Source organism: Leptopilina heterotoma, unplaced genomic scaffold (genome assembly GCF_015476425.1).
Source record: "Leptopilina heterotoma isolate Lh14 unplaced genomic scaffold, ASM1547642v1 Lhet_627, whole genome shotgun sequence".
NCBI lineage: Eukaryota > Metazoa > Arthropoda > Insecta > Hymenoptera > Figitidae > Leptopilina > Leptopilina heterotoma.
The window spans coordinates 706,548-733,472 of NW_025111147.1; the positions used below are offsets into that span (position 1 = coordinate 706,548).

Genomic DNA, 26,925 nt, shown 5'->3' on the forward strand with positions numbered 1-26,925 from the left:
TTCAATTATCGATTTTTAACAAAAATGCAATGCATGAAAAGCCGAAAATAAATTTTAAAGTTAGTGATCAAAGAAGTTTGATTTAATAATGCCTAATATTCAATTCAAATTCGATAAATTTATGTTTAAAGATTTTTAAAAACAGCTAACAATTATTCAAATTTCTATAATCTAAACTTAAAATCTTCAGTGACTCCAATCTTAGTTTCAAAAAAGACCAATAATAAATTATTAAGCTTTAGGGCCTTTCATAAAATTCTAATGCTTATTAACTAAAATTTCAAAGTTGTAAGAGTTTTTTGTATTAATTAGTGCAAGGAAAAAAGTTTTATGAAAAAAGATAAAGAAGTGCTTTTAAAGTAAACAAATGATTTTTGAGTGAGAGTATTATAAAAAGAACGATTGTTTAAATAACATTTAATAATTATTAAAAATTTTAATTTAAAAATTTTTGATTGTCATTAACTTGAAACAATTTTATATTTATTTTTTAAATTAACATTTAAAAATTTAAATAAATATTGAAGAGTTTTTAATTAATTAAAATAATCATACTACTGTTGAGTTTAATACTCGCTGTAATTGTGTTTACAATTATAAAAAAATACAAATAGTTGTAATACACTTTTTGTAATTTTCTCCATGTAAATAATTTTTTAGATATAATTTAAAAGAAAATGTTCATTTTTTGATTAAAGCGTTTCAAAAATTTTAAATTTATAAGAGAATAAGAATTTATGACTTAGTGACTTACATAAAAAAGAAAAAATATTTAACCTAATTATAATTTGAGATATCATTTATAATTGAATGACGTCATAATTTATTAACTAATTGTAAGATTTTTTTAAACAAAATTTTCAATTCGTTTTATTGAAAATAACTTTGACGACGAATTGCAAGAAAACATTACAAAATTTTATCTCTTTCATTTAAAATGTTTTTGTTTGCACATACCTTCTGCCATTTGTTTTTAACTTTCGTGATCCAAATCCGTGATCTCTCTAATGAAGCAGATTATGATCTCGGACTTCTATTGTCAATTGTTTGGCGAGTTTTATTAAATTTAAAAAAAAATTAATTATTTTCTGTTACCATTCTTCTGGAACTTAATGCACACTTCACATACTGTCGCAATTTTTTTATAATGCGCCAATCAAAATGAGGGTATCGTAAAATTCACCAATCACAAAAAACAACAGAACGCTAAAGTTATAATTTTCATTTGAAAATTACACAGGCACACAAAAAAATAAAAAAGTCAAAACCCAGAGGTCACACCCCCCTATCCCCATGTTTTTGGGGTCGCTGAAACCGAATAAGACCATGGAAATTTTTTTTCATCCGCCATTTTCCCGCTACAACCCCCTTACACCTGCTCCCGGGGGTTGGAATTTCAGTTTAAAAAAAAGTGGAGTAGGGTGTCTATTCCTATGTTTTTTGGGTCGCTAAAACCAAAAAAGACTACCAAAAACAAATTCTTCCCTCCCTTAATCCCCTACAACCCCCTTAACACCCGAAAGATGGGGGGTCGAAATTCGAATTTTCACGAAAAGTCGATTACGGTGTCTAAACCTACGTTTTTTGGGTCGCCGAAACCAAAAAAGACTACCAAAATCAAATCCTTTCCACCCTCAATATCCTACAACCCCCTGCAATAATTTTTGATAATTAATATTTAATTTTCAATCTCCCAAAAATCGGTTCGTTTTATTTGAAAAAAATTATTACAGGGGGTTGTAGGGGATCGGGGTGGAAAGGATTTGATTTAGGGAATCTTTTTGGTTTCAGCGACCCAAAAAACGTAGGTTTAGACATCGTAATCGACTTTTCGTGAAAATTCGAATTTCGACCACCCACCTTTCGGGTGTTAAGGGGGTTGTAGGGGGTTAATGGAGGGAAGAATTTGTTTTTGGTAGTCTTTTTTGGTTTTAGCGACCCAAAAAACATAGGAATAGACACCCTACTCCACTTTTTTTAAAACTGAAATTCCAACCCCCGGGAGCAGGTGTAAGGGGGTGGTAGCGGGAAAATGGCCGATGAAAAACAATTTTCATGGTCATATTCGGTTTCAGCGACCCCAAAAACATGGGGAAAGGGGGGTGTAACCTCTGGGTTTTGACTTTTTTATTTTTTTGTGTGCCTGTGTTATTGAGTACCACTGAGTGATCCGGATCATGATCTGTGGATATGCCGAAAACACCCTTTATTTATAATAAAAAAAAACAAATGAATTAATAATTTTTTAAAACTATTAATTACTTAGCAACAAAAATTGTTTTTACGAAAACAGAATTATTATTACGAATTATTCTTAGTCTTTGAAAAAAGGTTATTTCTCGATTTTTAAAAATGTGGGTGCTGGTGCAATGGAAAAAGCAGCGTACTGTGACTATAATGGAAGAAACGGAAGAAATGATTGAAAAAGAAGAGGAGGAAGAGTTAGACATAAATTATAATGGGAGGACATATAGAGCAATACTTAAGAGGAGAAGCGGTAAGAATTCATTTATATAAATCTAGGTTATTTTAATTATATTACATTCTATGTATATACATTCAAATTTTATTTCTAGAAGACAAATCATTCCTCAATAGCTTAAATGTGACAAAAGATGGAAAGGTGACCAGCAAAAAACTGAATCCAGGAAAAAAAGAAATAGATCCGAATGCACTGATTAAAAAGAAGCATGCAGCTGAAGGTCAACTGGAATTGAACAAGAAAATATCCAATTTACCAAGATTATCAATATCCAAATCAAGACAAATCCAACCTGCATTGGTTCAAAATAATAATTCAGGACAAACTGATAAAACACTTGGTAATATAAATTTTGTTTGATTTTAATTTTCGTATATTTTATTAACAATATATTTATTATCATTCATTTTTATTAAACTTACCGTAATATAAAACTAAAAATTCAAAGATTAATTCGAAAAAATTGACTAAAAAGAATAAAATAAATTCTATTCTCTTTTATTTACTATTCTAATTTTTTTAATTAAAATGTTTATTATTATAAAATGATAGAAATATTATTAGTGTTGTAAAAAAATTCAAAAAATGATTATTAATTAAAAAATTGTCAGATATTACCAATTATATTAAGTATAAAAATTAAAATTAAATAATTGTATTTTAAGAAAAAAATTATTCAATTTAAACCCGTTGTTTATTAGTTAAAAAATTAATTTTTTTAGTTCCTCGTCAGTCGATTTTGAAACGAAAAACTGATTATCATGCTGCGCCAATAAATGTACATTCAGATGTGAAATTTAAGAAAACATCTTTAATCAACGGGGAGGATTCAAAAAATGATTCTACCTCAGAAGAGGCAACCTCCGATGTAGACGTTTCTTTTTTCAAAAAAAAGAAACTAAAAAAGGATGAGATTAATGGTAAAATAAATAATTTTTTTATCGTTTATAATTTTCTTATCAGTTATTTTTATTTCTTTTAATTTAATGTAGAGTATTTTCAACTATAATTTCAATAAAATTGATTGTACATATTTCAAACATTTCTCTAGATTCTGAAAATTGTTCACCGACTATAAAGAATAAAGTTCTCGGCAATATCTATTTTTTTTTATCTACTTTTCTAACTTTTTATTTACAATATTTATTACGTTAAAATTAGATACATTATTCCTATTGTAAGAATTATTTCAAAACAAAAATTTAATTAAAAATTGACAAATATTATCAATTATTTATTAGTCGAGAAATTAATTTGTTTAGATTCTCGTCAATCAATTTTGAAAGGAAAACCAAGGAGCAAATTATTGGAAGAGAGTGAATTTCGCAAAGATGATCAAAAATTACATGGAGAGTTAACAGATAATGATTCAGAAAATGATTCAACCTTTAGTCAAGATGTTTCTCTTCTTCCGAAAAAGAAAAAGAAATTGAATCACAAATCGAAAAAGGATAAACTTTCAGGTATAATAAATCATTACTTTTTTCATAATTCTTTAGTCGTTTATTTTGATTTATTTTTTATTTGAATATTAATTGAATTAAATTTTTATTAATTTTAAACTAAATTAAAAATATGATTAAATCTATTTAAAAACTTTTTTTAGATTCCGGTTCCAATTCTCAAAAGAAAAATGTGGAAAATAAGAATTCTGCCTTGGGCAACAAACAGACAGTCGCTGTTGATTTCGATCAACCGAATTCAAAATCAATAGCTAGAGAGGACTTTGAGGATTCAAAAAATAAACCAATAAAACCCAGCGTAGAAGAAATCCTTCAATCACCGAAAAAGACTATTTCGAATAAATCAACGAACAGTGATAGAGTTCTTGGTAATATAAAAAAATTCTTCTTTCTCTTATTTGCTTTTCCAATTTTTTTATTTCATTCATTTTATTTTATTTATTTTATTTATTTTATTTATTTTATTTATTTTATTATTTTATTTATTTTATTTATTTATTTATTTATTTATTTTATTTATTTTATTATTTATTTATTTTATTTATTTTATTTATTTTATTTATTTTATTTATTTTATTTATTTTATTTATTTTATTTATTTTATTTATTTTATTTATTTTATTTATTTTATTTATTTTATTTATTTTATTTATTTTATTTATTTATTTATTTTATTTATTTATTTATTTATTTATTTATTTATTTTATTTATTTTATTTATTTTATTTATTTTATTTATTTTATTTATTTTATTTATTTTATTTATTTTATTTATTTTATTTATTTTATTTATTCTATTTATTTTATTTATTTTATTTATTTTACTAGCTGTCGTACCCGTCTTCGACGGGTTGTAGTTTCTGATAATGCACTTAACAGTGTATCTACCAACCTAGAAAACCGGAAAATAGCCGGGAATTTGATTTGACAGGGAAAAAATAATAATTAGTTACTATTGTCTATTTCATTAGGAAAATAATACCATTTGAAACAGTGACCGACTTTTTATTATCAAATTAGTTATTTTTAACTAATTCAAATGCAGAAAACAATATTTCTCAATTTGTAGTACTTCAATCAATATAATGTATTAAAATAAATCTAAAATTTCCTCCAGTTTTTTGAGTTATAGTACAGTCTAATTCGAACTAATTGTATAGCAAGTAGATCCAGTTTTTCTCGGTTGGTAAACACCCTGTTAAATGTATTATTAAAAAAAACCCGTCCAGTAAACCAGGAAAAATTTGGACAAAGCCGGAAATTGTTTTAAACCAAAATAAACACCGTGTTTAACTTTTGTCTTTACATTGATCAAGTGATATTTCTAAAAGTTAAATCAGAGAGCCCACAAATACTACTGAATTAAGCTTCATAGCAATTGGTATCAATTATAATTTTTTCAATTTTTTGATATTCAAAACATTTTTATACTTACATCTTCGTTATAAGAAAGTATTTTTGAAAAATTATGCTAAAATGTGACTAAATAACATGTAATACTCAACTATAGAAAGTTTAGAAGCAATCCATGAAAAAATATAAAATTTAGAAATGATTTGTGTTAAATAAATTTATTTATTAGAGTCAAGTATTTATTTAATTAATCCAATTAAGATTTATTTGATTCAACTAAATAAAATTATTTAAACGAAATAAATTCTTATTAGATCGAAATAAAAACTTTTTAAATAAGATATTATTTTTCAAATAATTATAATTACTTGAATCATATAACTTTTTTTAGTGTAGCTATAGTAAACTAAAAGTTATTAATGTGAACGAACATTATCTATATTAATAAAATCAGATGACTATCTGTACATTGCTCCAAACTTGAAAATTTTTATATATTTTTTCGTTTTGAGACATTAGAATTCTAAAAATGTAAAAAAAATTTCTGTCTGTCTGTCTCTGTCTGTATGCAAAACTTTGTTCGCGCATCAATTGAAAACGGTTTAACCAATTAAAGTGAAATTTGGCAGTCTATTAGGTATTAAAGTAACTTACAATCATAGCCTTATCCGATTAAAAAATATTAACTTGAACAAAAGTTATGACATTTTTCCAAAAAATTCAAAAAAACAAAAAAATGCAAATTTTTTATCTTTTGTAAAATGAATGAAAAAACTATCCTTAGCTAACTTTTTCAGATAAATACAACCCATTTCTACGATAAAATTTTTAAAAAAGATGTATTTTGAAATTTTTTTTCGTTTTTTTAGATCAACTTTTTTCTAAGAAAATAGTGATTTTTAATCTGTAAGCAAGCTTTTCAGGAAAAGTTATTAAAGTTTTTTATTTAAAGATCAGTATGTAAAGTAAAAAATTTGCTACATTAAACAAAAATAATTAGCTAAATGCCATAAAAAAGAAGGAAAAATGTTGAATTTTAAGAAATTCGGTTTTTTGAATTTTTGCTAATTTTATATAATTTTAGATTTTTTACCGAAGGGTGGAGATAACAAATTAGGTAAAGTATTTTTTAAGAGCACAAAAATAATAAAGCTAAATGCTATAAAAAAGAAGGAAAAATGTTGAATTTTAAGAAATTCGGTTTTTTGAATTTTTGATAATTTTCCATAATTTTAGATTTTTTACCGAAGGGTGGAGACTATTGAATAAGTAAAGTATTTTTTAAGAGCACAAAAATAATAAAGCTAAATGCCATAAAAAGAAGGAAAAATGTTTAATTTTAAGAAATTCATTTTTTTGCATTTTTGCTATTTTTCCATAATTTTAGATTTTTTACCAAAGGGTGGAGATAACAAATTAGGTAAAGTATTTTTGAAGAGCCCAAAAATAATGAAACCAAAAGCCATAAAAGAGAAGAAAAAATGTTGAATTTTAATAAATTCGGTTTTATGAATTTTTGCTAATTTTCCATAATTTTAGATTTTTTACCAAAGGGTGGAGACTATTAAATATAAGTAAAGTATTTTTTAAGAGTACAAAAATAATGAAGCTTAATGATATAAAAGAGAAGAAAAAAATGTTAAATTTTAAGAAATTCGGTTTCTCGAATTTTTGATAATTTTTGATTTTTTGCTAAAGGGTGGAGACTATTCAAATAGTATAATTATACTACCGAAATAGCTAATGGTAACTAATTATTAATTAATTAATTATTAACTAATTATTAATTATTATTAATTAACTAATTATTAATTATTAATTAATTTATCCCGGGTATTTTTGATTTTCCGCAAATTGGTAGAAACATTGTTAAATGTATTGGTAGAAACTAAAACCCGTCGAAGACGGGTACGACATGACAGCTAGTGCTATATATTTTCAAAATTTTTAAAACTCAAAATTTATCTTTTGAAATAATTATTGTCATTAATTTTACTTAAATTTTATACAGGGTTAATTTTAGTATTTTTTATTACAATTTAGTCATCAGAATGAAATTTGAGTTTTTCATTTTTTGATCATTAATTAATAAAATATAATAGCAATTTTGAATTCTGTGCAACATACTGACAAAAGTCTCATATTAATTATATGGATATTGTTAAAATTCTGACCTAATAGAATTCTTTTAAGAAAGTAAACTTATGATTTCAACAACAAATTTTTATTGTTGACCTAAGAAATACAACCGTATAAAAAATAATTACAAAAAAATTTCAATTTTTAAACTTTTTAATTTTTCAATATTTAAATCTAACACTTTTTATTTGTTATTCAAAATTTTATTATTCTGACGATTAAATCTTCATAAAAAACACTAAAATTAACCCTGTACCAAGTTTAAGTACAATTCACTAAAGTATATGAAAAAACTAAAAATTTCGAATTTTCGAATTTTTGAAAAAATGGCATAACTTTCGTCCATATTAATATTTTTTAATCTACTATCGCTAGGATTTTAAGTTAGGCTAATGCCTAAAAGACTGCCAAGTTTCACTTCAAACGATCGAACCGTTTTTCCGTGATACGCGGTCGAAAATTTGCGGACATACATACATACATACACACATACACACATACACACATACACACATATACACATACACACATAATTTTCTTAATAGTATTTTCGCATTCCTTAGAGTGTAAAAAGAAGGAATATAATAGAAATTTTGAATTCTATGCAATGTACAGACAAAAGTCTGATTTTATTAATAAGGATTTATTTTATTTATTTTATTTATTTTATTTATTTTATTTATTTTATTTATTTTATTTATTTTATTTATTTTATTTATTTTATTTATTTTATTTATTTTATTTATTTTATTTATTTTATTTATTTTATTTATTTTATTTATTTTATTTATTTTATTTATTTTATTTATTTTATTTATTTTATTTATTTTATTTATTTTATTTATTTTATTTATTTTATTTATTTTATTTATTTTATTTATTTTATTTATTTTATTTATTTTATTTATTTTATTTATTTTATTTATTTTATTTATTTTATTTATTTTATTTATTTTATTTATTTTATTTATTTTATTTATTTTATTTATTTTATTTATTTTATTTATTTTATTTATTTTATTTATTTTATTTATTTTATTTATTTTATTTATTTTATTTATTTTATTTATTTTATTTATTTTATTTATTTTATTTATTTTATTTATTTTATTTATTTTATAACATTAAACTTTTTTTAGGAAAAAATTGATTTCATTCTAACCCGTAATTTATTAGTTAAAAAATTAATTTGTTTAGATTCTCGTCAATCAATTTTGAAAGGAAAACCAAGGAGCAAACTATTGGAAGACAGTGAATTTTGCGAAGATGGCCAAGAATTAAATGGAGAATTAACAGATAAGGATTCAGAAAATAATTCAACATTCAGTCAAGATGTTTCTCTTCTTCTGAAAAAGAAAAGAAAATTGAATTTCAAATCGAAATAGGATAAACTTTCTGGTATAATAAATCATTACTCTTTTCATAATTCTTTATTTTGATTTATTTTTTATTTAAACTTAAATTTTTATTTAAATATTTATTTAATTAAATTTTTATTATTTTACAAATAAATAAAAAAATGATTAAATCTATTTTAAAAACTATTTTTTTAGATTCCGGAGAGGATTCAGAAAATGATTCTACCTCAGGAGAAGCAACCTCAGATGAAGATGATATTTCTTTTTCAAAAAAGAAGAAACCGAAAAAGGATGACATTAATGGTATAATAAATAATTTTTTCTTCTTTCATAATTTTCTTATAAGTTATTTTTATATTTTAATTTAAAAATTCTAAAAAATATTCTAAATAAATAGAAAAATAATAAAAAATGAATAAATAAAATGAATTTAAATTAGTAAACAAATAAATAACTATCATTATTTTAATAATAATGATTAAACATATTTAACATTTTTTCTATTTTTTTCCTATTTCTCAACGCTCCAAAAAAACTTTATTTTTTTCTTATCTATTTTTCACCTTAAAATGAAATTATGCATTTATTTTTTACATACGTTTTCACAGTCCATAAAAAATCTTTCTGTATTTCATTTTTAAAACTTTTTTTTGTATAAGTTATTTATTCTTTCAAGAAATAGTAATTTATATTATTTCTTTAAAAAGTAGTAAAAAACAGTTTTTTTTATTAAAGTTGGAAAAAGTTTAGTTTGAATAATAATTAAAGAATCTGTTTTAAGCATAGCTATAAGTATTTTTTCAGGTGTTAGTCGCACTATTTCGAATCTACCTCCTGTAGGTAAGTATATCATTAATAAATGTCGGAATAAAATTAATGAATTGATTTCTCGATCATGTGATTATATAATATAATTTTTTTCTAGTTACACCGGAAGTTTTAAATTATTTCGAAGATTTGGTTTCCTGGATGCGACCGCAAGTTGTTGAAAACAAGAATGCTACAGAACTTTCCAAGATACCAGTTATTTACTATATATTTACAGCAATATAAATTTTTAATATTTTTATTATCTTTATTGTTTGATAAAATTAGTAATTTGTATTCTTAATTTTATTTAGTCGGTGTCTTCATCTGCAAACGAAAATAATACAGGATTAACTCAAATGACAAAAACTGAAAACGTTTTCATAAAAAATTCTGTACTTTCTGATATTTTGAGATCAGTACATAATCGTGAAGAAATGGTAAGGAAATTGTTATTAGAGTTAATTGGAAAAGAAAAACTAATAACAATGTCAGCATATGGAAAAAGAGGAAAAGATCGAGTCCCTTCAGATATATTTAACGCAATTTACAGTAAAAGAATAGATTTTGAATAATAATGAATAATAATATAAATGATAGAATGATTATATTTAGGCCATTTATAGGACTCCCATGCATATTTAAAAAGACGTTCTAAAGACATTTTATGTCCTAAAGACGTCTTTTGAAATAAATAAATTTATTATTTTTTAAAAATATTTTTCTTTTGAAATATCTCTGGGACATTCATTGAACAGACATAAAAGGCCTAATTATATTCTAAAGAATTTGCGTGCATGTATTACAGTGATATTAATCCTCTATTTTATAATTCAGCTTATGTAAAAGGAAAAAACCAAGGACTACCTTTTGCTTTTGAACACTACGTCAAAGTCATCAATAATTACTGTGGAAGGATACGAAAATCAGCCTCCGAAAGAGTAGATTTAATTAAGCAATATTTTTTTTACTGAACACCGCATTCAATATATCTCTAGGTATTCGTTCTCTTCCTCTTTTTCCCATAGCAGTCATTGATTGTAATTGGTCTTTTCCAATCAATTCTATTAAAAGACGTCTCACCATTTCTTCTGGATTATGGGTCAGCCTCAAAACATCGTAAATGATAGAGTTTTTAACAAAAATATTTTCAGTTTTTGTCAACTGCGTATGGCCTTCAGTTTTCACGGATATTGATGAGGGCTAAATAAAATTCGGATATTTAAAATTATTATTAATTATTATTATTATTACTAACCATATATATATGTGAACACATAACCACTATGTATCCACATAATATATATGTCAAGAACAGCAATACAGTATGTTTATTTCAGACAAAAGTCCTAACTATATTTCGTGTGTTAGAATTAACAATATCATTTTTTTCAGTGTATGTTTAAAAACAAAAAAATTCTTTTAATTTAAAGAATAAACTTAAAAATAAATTTATGTTTTTTAATTTAAAGAATGAAAATTTAATTTAGATAAGTAACTGTTGTTTCTGACGAAACTGTTGTTAGTTTGTTGTCACCAACTTGTGCTCGCATCCATAAAATAAGATTTTCAAAAAAATGAAGAATCTCTGGTGTAACTGAAAGAGAAAAACGAATGTAATTCAGTAATTAAGTGTTCTAAAAATTACTTTCTTAAAATCTATCAAACTCTAATTAATATTAGAATAAAAAGTTTCAATTTTTACACGCTATCATGAAATGAAGATATTTTATATTGAATTACTTTAAATAATTCACACCAATTTTTACCTTTTAGATAGATATTTTATATTGAATTACTTTAAATAATTCACACCAATTTTTACCTTTTGGAGGTTGATGTATACTTTCTGTGTTACTTTCATTTCTATTCGATATATTACTCTCATTCTCTATTAAGGAAGGTTTGTCTGTTTTTTACGAAAGAAATAATTAAGTATAAAATAATAATTAATTAAGTTCCAAAATTTAAGTTAATTTAAAAGCATTATTAAACAATATTCTTTTTAAAATTGCAATCCGAATAAAAAATATCAATTTAAAATCAATAAGAACAATTTAAAAATGCAAATCAATATAAAAAAATTTAAATTAGAAGAATGGAAGAACTGTTTAAGATTTACCCAGAATATTATTGATTTCGATAGAATCAGAAATATTTTTATTTAAGGAAACGAATATTTTGCCTATGCTCGCATCAGAATCATCAAAATCATCAGCAACTTTGTTTTCAGGAATATTTTGTTTTGAGACTGATTTTATATAAAAATGCTTTGGATTATCGTTTGCTACAGATTTAATTACCGGGTTGCGTATAATGACGGAATCGATAACTCTCTTTACGCTTACGAAGAAAGGTTAAGGTTTACGCTTTGAAGAATCTATTATTAAATTTCGTTTTTTGTATTTTTAATATTATTATTATTTAAATTCAATAGTACTTTAAATAATCAAATTTTTTTGTTAAATATGACTTTTCCTTATATATAATTTTTATATTTTACCAATAAAATTGTTTTTCTCAGTTAATTTTAAATCCTTCTTGGTTTTGAAAGAGATTTCGATTTCGCTCGCATCAGAATCTTCGAAGCCGTATTCTTTTACAATTAATTGGGAATCTTTCTTCTTTTTTGAAAAGGGGATTTTGTTGTCGCTCATATCAGAATCGTTGAAGTCGTAATCTACTATCTTACCAGGTAAAGTTGAATTTGTGACTGATTTTGCCTGTGAATATTTCGCATTATTGTCTAACACTGGCTTATTTCCCAAGTTACTGACGATGCCGTTATCGGTGTTTTGTGGATTAAGCATTGATCTGCCAGAATCTGAAAAAACAAATATTTTTTGTATTATATTATTTAGATTTTAAATCAATTTTAAAGTTAAAACGTAAGTACAAAAAATGTAAATTCTTTAATCTATCTAAAATACTAAAAGTAAAAAAGAAGGTAATTTTTTTAATTAAAAAGAATCTTATATTTTTAAAGTTTATAAAATGAAATGGAAATTATTGCGTGCATTTATAATTAGATACTTTTAATAAGCATTTGTTATTAATTTTAATAACATATTGTCATTTTTTCTTTTATGAAAATTTCCATGCATGTAAAAATAATTTCTAATTTTAGACAAAACTACGTCAAAAAATTGTTAAAACTAGAAAAAATATAAATTATATAAAGCAAAATTTATATTTGTTATTACCCATAAAATTGTTTTTTTTAGTTAATTCAGAATCTTTCTTGGTTTTGAAAGAGTAGATTTCGTTCTCGCTGGCATCAGAATCGCCGAAGTCGTAATCAACAATCTTTTCGGAAACAGTTAACTGTGAGACTAATTTCACCTGCGCATGCTGTGGATTTTCGGCTGACAATGGATTAGATTTTAGGTTACTGTTATTGTCTTTATCGATAATATGCATAATAAATATATAATATGCATCTAATAAATTTAACAATTATTAAATAATAAAAAACAAATATTTCTCTTAATTATTAATTATTATTATATTCTTTTAGTTTTTATTATTAAAAAATATTTAAAAATTTTGCAAATATAATTAATATTCTCGTCTTTATAAACAATTTAATGCTCGAATACTGTAATAATACTTGTAATAATTTTCCGTTTGTAGAAAACCACAGTTAACAATAATAGGGTTACCACAGATCAGGGAAATTAAGAAAAATACTGGGAAAGTAGAATTTATTAAGAAAATCAGGAAAAAATCATCAAATTTTATTAAAAGTTTTAGAAAAAATTAAATTCTTGGAATTCATAAAATAGTTTTGAATTTTAGTGTCTAAAAAGCTTTAAAAATTCATTTAAAAAATTAACTCGTTTTTAATTTTTTTTTGTTTTCCTTATAAACTTTAAATTCACAGAAAAAATTAATTTTTGTATTTCTTACTATATTTATAAAGAATTTTGTCAAAATACATATAAAATAATTTATTTAGAGAATTTTAGTTAAAAATTTCAGAAAATTAAATTGAAATCAGAAAAATAATTTTTTAGGATTTACAGTGTCAATTTTTAGAAATTATTAAATTTAAAAAGGTTTGAAATTAATAACTTTTCAAATTCCTTATTCATATGAAAGAAAATAATGAATAAATATTTATTTAAAAAAGAAGTAAGTCAGGATAAGTTATGGGAAATCAAAATTAAATTTTTGTGTAACACAAAAAAATATTACATTTAGTTTTACTCAGAAAATTTTCGTTTTTAATTGAATGGGAACGAATTTTCTTTTTCGGAGCGGGAATTTCGTCCATGCTGGAATCAGAATCTTCGAAATCCATAAATCTCGATCTTTGCTTTGGTGTGCCACACATAATCTAAGATTAAGTTAATTTTTATTGTATCAGAAATCTGATTAAATTTTAAATATTTATTAAATAAAAAATGTATATAAATAAATTTATCTGTTTAATTAAATTTTTCCTGAATAATAAAAATAAATAGTAAATAATTTTTCAAATTTATAAAAATTTGTCATTGTAAATTTTAGCAGGAATTATTTAAAGATTTGTGTGTATAAATAATTTAATTTGTTATTAATTTTAATAATATTTTCATTTTTTGTCCTAGCTAACATTCCAAGTTTGTAAAAATCATTCTGTTTGTAAATAAAAGTTTATAAACTTCGTCAAAGAAATTGTATTAAATTTGGAAAAGAAAAATTAAATATATTAAAATTAAATAAGGGAAAGATTTATGTTTTTTTACCCAGAAAATTGTTTGGCTGAGCATGTTTTTTTCTTCTATAGGCGTGATTATTGTCGGTGATAAAATCAATGGCTCTCGATCGGTGCGTGATACCTGATGTACTCGGATCTAAAAAAAATTCCCTTTGTTAGTATTATTATTGTTTACATTATTGTGGTAAAGGATGTTTTTTATTTTATAATTACTACTATTATTTTTAATTTGGTGGAAATTGTACTCACTTTGTTCTAACGAATTTCGAACTTTTCTGGAAGGTAGCTCTCTCTTTGATAAAATTTTGGAATTTTCATATTTCGGTAATTCGGATATTTTTTTATTTATTTCTATTTGTCCTTGTTTAATATTTTTTTTACTATTGCATCATTTGGATTTTTTCTTTTTTGTGCTGTGGCAACTTTTTTAAAATTTAATTTTCCTTCCTTTGTGCAGGTTATAGAATTTAAAAATTTTTTGTCTTCTACAAATAAGATTTTAATTAATTTTAATGCAATCAAAATAAATAGTATCAATGATTTTCATGTATTTAAATTAAATATATTTTGTCCTTACCGCTTCTTATTTTCAATATTGCTTTATATTTTTTTCCATTATAATTTATTTCTGCTTCTTCTTCTTCTTCCACTCCTTTTAATTCTTCAGCTTCTTTCATTACAGTTATTGATTTTTGCTTAACCCATTGCACAAGCACCCACATTTTTTAAACTAAATATGTAAATTAATTTAACTTCAAACTCATGCGTTGCTATGACATAAATGAAGGTAAACAAATGATAATATAGTTTTAATGTGAATGTATCAGCAAGTTTATATCTGCAATTTTTGAATTACAAAGAGTAAAAATATTGACGTTAAATTTTTCAAAGAATAAAATGAGCGAAATATGTATTGAAGAATTACAAATTCCAGATGTCGCTGATGTAACTTGCTTTTATAAACATTTTTCTCATAAAGTTTTTTTATTTCTAGAAAATATATTTAACCCTAAAATTTAATAAATCCTCTGGTATTGAAAAATTTTCTATTCTAAAACGATGCTTAAATTTTAAAGGTTAAATAAATTTTTATATTTTATTAATAAGTTTATATCATAATGGAAATCATTAAATTTAGGTTAGCGTTTCGAGTATTTCCAGCGAAAGTTCTTTTAAAATAAACGAAGACAATAACACTTTTAATATTGAAGAATTGAATATTGAAAGTAATGAGGAATTGTCAACAATAAGCGACAACGAAAATAATGATCTAAGCGGAATAGAGAGCGAAATTAGTGTTAATGAATTAAATAGCGATTTAATTGACGAAGAACAGGATGACGAATATGATAATGCCGAAGAAGGTATAAAATAATTATAAAAAATTAATTATTAGATAAATAAATATTAAATTTTTTAATTAATTTTGAATGTTTTGTTTTATTAATTGATTTAATTAATTAAATAAAGTTTATTTTTGATAAGTAATAATTTATAATAATTTAATAATTAATTAAATTAATTGATTAATTAATTAATTTTAAAAATTTTAATTTTAATATATTTTATGTGAAAATTTCAAATTTTTGGTGTTTTCTTAAAATATTACAAATCCAACAATAAAATATGTTGATTCAGTGTTTATTTACTAATTAAATAATTAACAAATAAAAATAAATAATATAATAATAATAAATAAATATATAAATAATAATATATAATATAATAATAAATTTAATTTTAATTAAGAACTTTTAATTGATATAGAATTCATCATATCTTCTGATGAAGAATTCAACTACTTTTCCGATAAAGAGCCAGTCATTGATTCTGATACCTCTTCGGGTTGCGATGAAGAAATAAATATTGATTTTGAAGAAAATGATCCTCCTTTGTATCCAGGTGCACCAATGTCCTTGTCAGAAAGTCTGTTGTCCATTTTAGCGTTGACATCAAAATTCAATATATCAGGTGTTCTTCTAGCATCAATTTTAACTTTAATTGCGATGCATTGCCCACAGCCAAATTTTTGCGTAGAATCTCTTTATTTTTTTAAAAAATATTTTGAAGAATATCAATCCTCTTTATGTAAAAATTACTATTGTGAAAATTGATTCAAGGATTTACAAAATGAAAACAATAAATGCACCAGATGTTTGGAATTAACGAAACAAAATTATTTTATATCGATGTCGATTATTTCTCAGCTTCAAGCAATGTATAGTCGTCGTGGATTCAGAGAAAAATTGTCTTATCGACAAACAAAGGTCAAGAAAGTTGAGGACAATTACGAAGATATTTACGATGGCTTATTGTACAAAGAGTTAAGTGAAGAAGGTGGAATTTTAGAAAATCCAAATAACATCTCTTTTACCTGGTACACCGACGGTGTACCAGTATTCAAATCATCAAAAGTCTCCTTTTGGCCTGTATATTTAGTGATCAATGAACTTCCGTATAAAGAAAGGTTTAGGAAAGAGAATTTAATAATTGTTGGGCTTTGGTTTGGAGATAAAAACCAAATGCAAATTTGTTTTTATTATCAGCATATGAGTAAGTCCAACAATTATTAAATGGAGTTTCTTTCAATATACCAGAAGCAAAAGAACCTTTAATAGTGCATAGCATAATTATTGCAGGGATGTGCGATTTACCTGCTAAAGCACTATTTATGAACATGCAGCAGTACAATAGCAAATATGGATGTCAGAAGTGCTAAATTCGTTCACAAAGAGTAAAAAACCGCCAAGTGTATCCTTACAAAGCGATCTTACCACTACGAACTGAAGCTGAAACGCTAACTCATGCACAGTCTGCTGACTCAAAAAATAAAATTGTGAAAGGAGTAACAGGTTCCAGCATCCTATCTAGAATAGCTTATTCGTGGATAAGAACTACTGCCGTAGACAGTATGCACTGCGTGTTCATAGGAATTCTTAAGACTCTTTTAATATTATGGTTCAATCCAAAGTACAGCGGTAAACGGTTTTCTGTTTCTCATGTTGTTAGTGTGGTCGATGAAAGACTTAAAGGTCTTTTACCACCGTAATTTGTTTAAAGAAAGCCAAGGTCAATTTTAGAGCACCTCAAATATTGGAAAGCGTCGGAGCTTAAAAACTTTTTTTTACTATTCTCTGCCAATTTTAAAAGACGAGAACGATCGCGCGCTGCCGCGCGCGCGTTTTTTCTCTTGCATTTTTATTCTTTAAATTACAGTCTTTTGTTTGTTAAGGTATCAATTTGAGTGACAGTTTCTGATAATAGGAATTTTTTAATATTATTCAATTTAATAAAATAATAGCCTATGTTGTGCGTAAAACAATTTTTTATACCTTTACAATTCTAGTTCTGTTTTTATCTGTTTCTAAATGTATCATTTCTAAAGTTTATGGTTTTGATAAAAAAACAACAGTTATCTTTGCTTAAAGAAAAGCGTATATTTCAAGAATGGCACATTTTATAAAAAGTTTTGTACGATGAAGTTATAGAAAACCTTTTTATAATCAAAGTAATCTATTCGTTAATTAAATTTTGTAACATTTAAAATCTTCCATAGTAAATTTATATTTTAAAAAATAGTGATGAAAGAAAAACGTTACTAAATAAACAATTTTCAACTATTTTTCACTTAGCTAGTAAAAAAATATCTCTACTGTCAAAGAAAGCCATAAACAGAGGATATTAAATTAAAAATTTACTTTTGTTTCTTAAAATCGTTCCTACTTTTGCTATAAAAAAGAAATTTAAGTGTGGTTTATGTAAATATTATACAAAAAATGTAAGTACTTCGTCATTTCGAAGAAAATAATTTATTTCAATATATGCTTTTCTATAAGATTCATGGGATGCAAAATTTCGTTAATAATCTTGAGAAATATTATCTTTAAACTTTTTTCAAAGTTCATTTGGATGAACTGGTTGGCAGTACATTAAAATACGTACAAATAAGTGTCTTAATTATCTGAAGTTTGAACTATTATTTGAAATTAGGAAATTAAAACGTCTTTGACCAATTGATAAGAAAGAAACGTGTAAAAAAATCTTACGTGTGAATCTTATTACAAAAAATGACGTAATTTACCAATAAGAAGCGTCGAAGAAAGTCTTACGCGTAAAGACAGCCATACTGAGATACACTCCTTTTTTAAGAAAAAAAATATATAACGACTCAGACATTTTTATAGAAAAAATATTTACTTTTATTTCAATAATTCAGTGTAAACATAATTCTTGATTAGTAAATTAGGTCTTTGATTTCCTAAATATATAATTAATGATTCCCAAGATTTAACTCGTGAAAATGCAACGTATACTTGCCCATGATTAAATACATTTTTACGAAGGTCTACAGCAATCTTGTCAAAAGTTTGTCCTTGGCTTTTATTTATTGTTATTGCGAATGCTAATTTTATAGGAAATTGCCGTCGTTTGAAAGTAAAAGGATAAATATCCTCACAATACAGCGTAATACGATTTATAAATACAATATCTCCAACCTTATCACCTGTTAAAATACGACAACGTAGCAGATTGTTTGATAGTTCTAATACCTGCATTCGCGTTCCATTACATAAACCTTCATTGATACTAAGATTTCGAAGTAGCATGACAATACAATTGGCTCTTAATCGTAATTCATAAGGCGGGAAATTTTATGGATTTAAAGTATTCAAATACTCTGGTATATATTATTATCATTATCATTTAAAGTACCATTTCCAACTGATAATAAATATTCTGAAAATTCTTTTTCACCAGGTAAAGTTCTCATATTTTCTGTTAATGATATCACCTTAAAATGACTCCATAATGTGCTAGATTTAATAGATAAATTAACTAATTTGCTTCTAGTAGCATTAACTTTAACAGGCAATAATTGTCTAAAATCACCACCAAAAAGCATAGTTTTTCCACCAAATGGCATATCGACATTCATAAAATCGCGTAATGTTCTATCAATTAATTCCATAGCATATCTTGGCGCCATTGGAGCTTCATCCCAAATAAAGACATCAACCTCTTTCAAAAATGTAGCTTCCTTAGATTGACTTTTAATATTTGATGTAGAATCATAGAACAATGGAACAGGCATCCCAAATGTTTTATGTACACTTTTACCACGGGGAAGTAATATTGCGGCAATGCCTGTAAATGCCATAGTACAAACACATTTTCCTTTACTTCTTAACAAATGGTATAAAGTTGTATAAACAAAAGTTTGTCCGGATCCACATGGTCCATCAATGTAATAACATGAAGAAGATGGTATTCTTTTATCTTGAATAACTACATTTAATACTTCATCAACAATATCCTTCTGTTTGGAATTCAGTTTCACATATTGCATTTCATCAATCTCTTTATGTTGTTGCAATGACATTTCGTTGTTCGCTTGATTTTCTGTTTCAATACTTATTTCATTTAACTGTATCATTTCAGGAAAATTGCTAATATTTGATCCTTCATGCAACAGAAAGTTAATTATATCATTATATGCTCTTTTATGAGCTTCATTAGATGGATAATTTTTCTGATAATCTTCAGACTTAGCCTCTTTAAACTTTTCCCAAAGTTCGTTTGGATGAACTGGATGGCAATAAATTAAAATACGCACAAATAAACGTCTTAATTGTTGCGGCATCATCCATACTTCTCCTTCTGCCAAAGCACGTTCCCATTCTCCAGCATCTTCAATAAGGCCTAATGCTAAACATGCACTACGAAAAATGTCATGTACAATATTGTTGACAGTTCGCAGATGATCATAACTTGTAGCCCCTTTAACTACTATTAAAAGTAATCTAAGATGAAACAGTTCTGATTGACTGGGCGAAATTGAATACATCCGTCCAATGACATTAAATGACCCTTTACGCTTCACCCATTTTAATGCATTTTCACCACGTTCTTTCTTAAAAACATAATAACATGGAATTTCTGCATATGTATATTGTCTAGCTTGTGAATCACGCCTATTTAAATCGAAATATTCTAATAACATAGTCCGTTTCTGTAAAGCTTCATTTATAGCATCATCATTTGCTTCTTCACTAATGGTTACAGTATGCCAATTAATTAAATGAACAGGTAATCGGAGAATAGAATGACTTTTACTCTGTAATGGTCTAACAAATATTCTATCACATGCTTCAACAGGACTAACATATCGAGTTTCAATAAAGTTTTTTATTTCATCATATTCTAAAGAACTTGTATTATTACTACTATCGGTAATTACTACAGCAGCAGCATCATGTCCCTTAAAAATATATTTATACAAATATTTTACGGATTTAATACTTGAAACTACTTCTACATTAATATGACAATTAAATAACTGAAGTAATGTAGGATTGTATGGAATAACGTATTGATTATCTGTAGTTCCTCCATTTAGGCGATCGTATTGTCCTGTATTAAGGCAGCGATACGTTGGGTATGCGTTTTCATCCATTATTGTCTCATAACGGAATTGTTTTGGGAAACCTTTCAAACATTTACTATTATTATCTTTACACCAATTTCCACGTGGGCCATGAATCATATTTTTCATAACGATGTCATGAAGTATAACATTTTCTGATTGACTTGGAATTTCTGCCGAAATATATTTGTCTACAATCTCGGGTGTTGTTATTTTATAATTTTGTTTCAAAGTCACTAATAAATGCATATGCGGCAATCCACGTTTTTGATATTCAATGACATACACATAAGCAATCACTTCGCCAAATAATTGTTCCTTTACAATAGTATTAATAAGTTTATCTTTTTTTATGGTAAAAACACGCGATACAATATCTGGTCTGTCAAAGGCAGTTTGGTTAGGTAATAAATTTTCCTTAATTTCACGCCAGTTTGGATTACACGTCATTGTAATAAAAAGATCAGGTTTACCAAATTTTCTCACAATAGCCATTGCATCTTGGTAATGCTGTAACATATTTCTCGGAGAACCTGTGAAAGATGATGAAAGTATTACAATTTTCCCAACTTCATTGTTCGAATCATCAGCTCTTCTTTGTAAATGATCAATTAGACCTTCGTAAGTATCTGCACGAAGTTTCTTTTGATTATTTCGACAGAAATTTGTCCTACCTTTTTAATTTTCACATAACTGTCGACAATCCATTGCTGAAATAATCTACCACCCTTTAAAAATACATTGTTGTCCCTAGAAGCCATTCTATGCCTGATGTATGCAGCTCTTGATACACGTTTATTTGTATTAGCGCAGGTCAGATTTTTGTCCCAACCTCTTGTTCCATGTGGATAAAATAAAGGATATATCCATGGCTCAACATTGGGATTCATAGAACTTATATATTGTAAACTTTTTGTATTCTTATTATATACGGTAACATATGATTCTGGAATATCACCATCAGCAGTTGTAGTAAAAATTGCTGCAACTTCATTGACACTTTGTAAATTATAACGTCTACTATCCATCCCAGGCTTTAATGAAAATAATAATTGCATCTCAGGCTAAATTTTTGCATTATTTTCAGTCATTGTTTTTTTACTTTTTTTCATGCATCATACGGTAGGACTGTGCAAATAGGTTACAATCCCGAAGGGCTGTTTCAATTCCATCAACAATATCTCGGTTTAATTGAACATTATTCTTAAAACAAATTTCGGAAGCTTCGTTTTGATCAACAATAAATAACTGTCCAAATGAAGGAGTATCGTTCCTTTCTGCATACAAAGATGTATTCATTTGATAATAAACCTGACTATGTATTTTGAAACAATATGGTCCTGGTAGTCTATTGTTAAAATTAACTAAGTTAGCGTTGAAAGAAGCAAAACCAAATGAATTATTGTAAGGTCGTATATTATGAAGAAAATTCCCAGATAATTCGTGGGTACCATCAAATAAATTTTGTAATATGAGTGAAGGAGCAGGTAGATCTTCAAGAATGACTTCGCCATGTTTACAACAATCATGAAATGAATTTTTTTTATTAGATACTCTTTCTGCTTGGAAATGTTTAGCATTACAATGCTCACATGAAATGTTCATCGCACCAGCAAAATGTTCTTCTATATGCGAGACTGAAATACTGTCAGAGAAATTATGATTCTGTGCAAAATCCCGTTTTTTTGGCTATGAGTTTTTTGATAAGCTACATTTTTTTGACGACCGGAAATATTAGTATTTGCTAAATTTGCTGTAACAGTTACATTATCTTTTGCCAAAGATGTAGTAACAGTTGTAGACGATTTTTCTGAATTTATATTTGATTTTGACACTGTAATAATACTGTTCTTTGTTTGAAGTGATTGAGGGTTAAGAATTCTATTATTCTCTTGTTTTTTTTGTCGAAACTTTCTTTGATAAGCAGCTTTCTTTTGACGTTTCATGACTTGATGTTGTTCTTCTTCCTCTAAAGAACGTATTATTGATCTTTTTTTTACTTGATTTTCATTTTTTAAATTAGTATATTTTGTAACATTTCTTGAATCATTACAATCATCATTAGTTTTTGATTTTATAAATAATTCACTGTTAACTTTATGTTCACAAAGTTTTACATAAGAATGATCACGTGTAATGTTCATTTCATTACAATAACCCATCTCTATATGTGACTTTGAAATAATATCAGACTGATTTTGTTTTTGAACAGAAGTATGTTTATTTTGTCGAGAGGTGCGCTTGTAAGCAACATTTCTGTCACGAATTGACGTTTTAACTTTAGAAGTAGAAATATTTTCTTCTGCTGATGATAAAGCTGTAGATGTGCCTTGGGGTCTCGTATTTAAAGTTTGCTCTGCACTAATGAATTCATTAGAATCCATGATTCAGAGCGAACAATTTTATTATTTTCTCGCTTTTTTTGTCGATATTTTTTTTGATAAGCAGCTTTTTTTTGACGTTTTATGATTTTATATTTTTCCTCTTCTTTAGGAAAATGAACCATAGCTCTTTTTTCTCCTTGCTTCTGAGTTATTATTAATCTTGTATCTTTCATTCCATTGCTTGAATCAATAGAAATATTATTAACATCATTTGCTGGAATTAAAGGCAAATCTTCTAAACAACTATCAACAAAATTTTTTTTACAAACATTGCTGGTTGAATTCAACGATGATAAATTATTGTCAACAATTTTATTTTCTTCATTTTGGAAACTTTTTTCTCTAGCTCGATTCCTAAGAAGACACTCCCAATTACATTCAACAGTCATAGTTCTAATATTAGTCGACCTTACTGACGGAAATTTACTTAAACGATTGTTTTTGAACATTAACATTAAATGATTTCTCATGTTATAATAATAGTAATTGACAGAGTAGGGCATAATATTAAAAAATATCGATGTTGCGAATGCTATTGCATATATTCCACAAGCAAGACTATTGTTTGGTTGTTGATCAACAGTTGTGAAAACTACTGGAGGTTTAAAAGGATATAATCTACTTAAATATTTCCTTTGATCTTCATTTAAACATCCTTCATTAAGACTATCATAAATATAAAGTCTCATTCCATCATAATAAGTGCAAATCCAATGACCTTTCTTGATAGGTCCACTAAAAAGTATTTGAATATGCTTTTTACCTTTTTCAATCGGACTAATAAATTCAAGCGTATAAAAATACAAAGTGCTTTGCATGCTAAAAGCAGAATTTGATTCCCTTCTCAATAATTTTTCGAATTCATCAATATGAGTATCATTTAACATTCCTCCTTCAGTAAGTATAATATTAAAATCTGTAACACTTAAATTAACAGTTCCTTCCTTGTTCGACATGATTTCTTTCAATTTATTGAAAAGATATCGCTTCTAAAAAATAGTTTTTCATAAAATTAATTAATTCAGAACACATGTAAATAATGTTACTATTGTCACATTTAACAGTAACTGGAATTTTTATCTTATCCTTTCTTATTAAAGATTATTAAGAATGTAAAGAATGTATCTTCATCTATTAATATTATTAATATTATTAAATATAAGTATATTTTTGGTAAATTTTTCTGTTTTGTATCTGTTAATCTAGTATCTGTTAATAGAGTATCTGTTAATCTAGTACCTCTTGACTAAATCTCTGTTTATCAAGTATCTGGTATCTCGTAATCACATGTTATTTTTAGTACATCTTTAATATTCATAAAGTTTTTTCCAAAATAATAACTAACTACCAAAATGTTAAAAAACAAAATGTTAAAAAATCAATAATTAAGATTTAAAAAAACAAATATTAATCAATATTAAATAATAATTATTACCACTATAATATAATTATGTACAAACATCAGAATTTAAAAAATCAATATTCTACATTTAGAAATCAAAATAACAGGCAAATGTCCTTTATTCCTTTAAACTTTAACTTTAATTAAATTAATGTATCCTTTAAACTGTAACTTTAAAACTTTAACTTTAATTAAATTAATGTATTTAACTTTAACCTTTAACTTTAATTAATAAAATTAATTAAATCCTTTAAATTAATAAATCAAATAATTCACACATTATATTTACAAACTCTTCCTAATAATTATATATACAAATAATATTAACAAAAAATTTAATTTGTATTTACATGTATTTTAATTTAAATACTTACGTACGTAACGTATGCAATGTACTTTAACTTTTTTCAAATGTACAAAAAAATTGCAACTTTTTTCAAATGTACAAAAAAACAAAACCACAAAATTCACAATCAACACTTTCAGAAAAAATCACTCAGCAAATAACAGCCAATACTTCTTATCGAAACGATACACTTGTCACACTTTGCGAATGGCTGACAGTTGCTGACACTTGTAATATTTTGTAATTTTTCATACCAACCAAAAAAAACTATGCGTTTCACACTGTGGTGAGGTTACATAGCGAACAAACAATTGTTTGGAAAAAAAGATGCGCGCGCAACAATTTTGAAGCGTCTAAAATGAATCATAAAATTAAATATATTTTATTATTAAAAAACTTTTCATTTATTACAAACCAAATCATAAATAAAAATTATTTTTATCCTAAACTACTTTTGGTTAACTTTTAGTTAATAAATAAATTTTAATTAATTTATTTTAATTTTAATTTTAAAAAAGAGAAAAACGAAAATTTAAAAGTGTGAGGTCACCATCATTATAAAATTCAGCCAATGAGGAACACTCATTATAAAATCAGCCAAAAATCAGCCAATGAGAAAAAAGTTCTACACTTGAAGTTAGCTGCTTTGACATCAGTAAGTAATGTCGTCTCGATTATATCCAATCAAAATAAAGGATTTTGAATTTTATCCAATCAAAATAAAGGAATAAAGGATTTTGAAAAAATAGCCAATCAAGAAAAAGTTCTACACTTGAAGTTAGTCGATCTTACGCACCTCGTTTTTAAGAAAGGATATTTTACATCCTCAATATTTCGATCATTATCAAAATTTGGTTGTAGGGATATATCTGCTTTGCGAACAAAGCATTTCAGAAAACATGATCAATGATTCTTCTCGTCTCCTTAACGAATTCGTGTCTAAATTTTGACAATTATATGGTCTTGAATATATGTTGTGACGTATCAATTTTAACTAATTTAATTTAGTATAAACTTTCTGCTTTACGTCAGACAAAATCCGACGCTTTCAACAAATTTAATAATAAGAAATTTAAGTTAATAAACTTCGCCGTCAGGCGCCAATTAATTTTTAAGCTTAATTAATAAACTTTACTTGACTCGACCAACAAACAATTTCGACACCTCTGAGTTTCTCTTTCACTCAGAGGGAATTCTGCTCAAACAGTTGGCAGCAGAAAAGCCAACGGCGAGACACGACTGGCTTAGTACTGGCAAGCGACTTACCCACGGTGATCTTTCCCTTGGTTACCCACACAGAACGTGATTTCTCCGGTTCTCTTGGTCGTCAACTCTTGGGGGGGACACTCGGTCTGCTACGGGAGGTATTGGGGAAAAGAAAGGCAAAACGTCACTCACTTAAACTCTTTAACTTGTATTTTATTCCACTTAAATCCTGGCGTTTATTACAGTTATCGTCCACACTCGTTATATATTTCACTTATAGTCCGCTCAACAACAAAATTAACAAAACGGTAACGGAAAATTCTCTTACAGCGACGGTCGTAGTACCGGCGCGGCAATCTCAAAATTCGTTATGGCGGCGAAAGTATAGGACACCTGTAGCGTCCCGAAATTTCCTCGTGGCCCGTCTTCTTCTTCTCCTCGTTCTTCAAAATAATGGTACTGGCCCCGCCATCTACCACTTTCTCTCGTTAAGCTAGCCGCGCGACCTACTTTCGCTCAACTAGTGGGTCATCCGGCGGTACTAGCTTTCCCTCAATTACCATTTATCACTGGGATTGTCAATTCGGGGCTTTTCCGACGGATGGCGCGACGATTTAGAATTTTCGACAGAAATGTCTCGTGTGAATAATTCACATCGTCACAATGTCTTGCAATATACATTCTTTACTCCACTTTGCAGACGACGATCGGACGAAAGGACCAATATGGGTGTATAGTTGTTTTCCCTTTGAGGATATAAACGGAAAACTTAAAGCATTCGTGCAAGGAAGTAAATCAGCAGAATTGCAAATATATTATGGCATGTCATTATTTATAAATACGTATACCTTAAGTAATG

At 26.1% G+C, this 26,925-nt stretch overlaps 1 protein-coding gene across 1 annotated transcript; it reads right to left on the reverse strand.

Annotated features, from left to right (window-relative positions):
• Nucleotides 1-17,514: 17,514 nt before the first annotated feature.
• LOC122509768 lies at nt 17,515-26,747 on the reverse strand. Its single transcript, XM_043624009.1, has 6 exons — nt 26,627-26,747; nt 21,215-21,357; nt 20,605-21,046; nt 19,915-20,295; nt 19,423-19,704; nt 17,515-17,558 (listed from the first exon to the last, which is right to left on the reverse strand). The coding sequence occupies exons 1-6, from the start codon at nt 26,745-26,747 to the stop codon at nt 17,515-17,517; spliced, it is 1,413 nt and encodes a 470-aa protein (XP_043479944.1).
• Between the last annotated feature and the right edge of the window lie 178 nt (nt 26,748-26,925).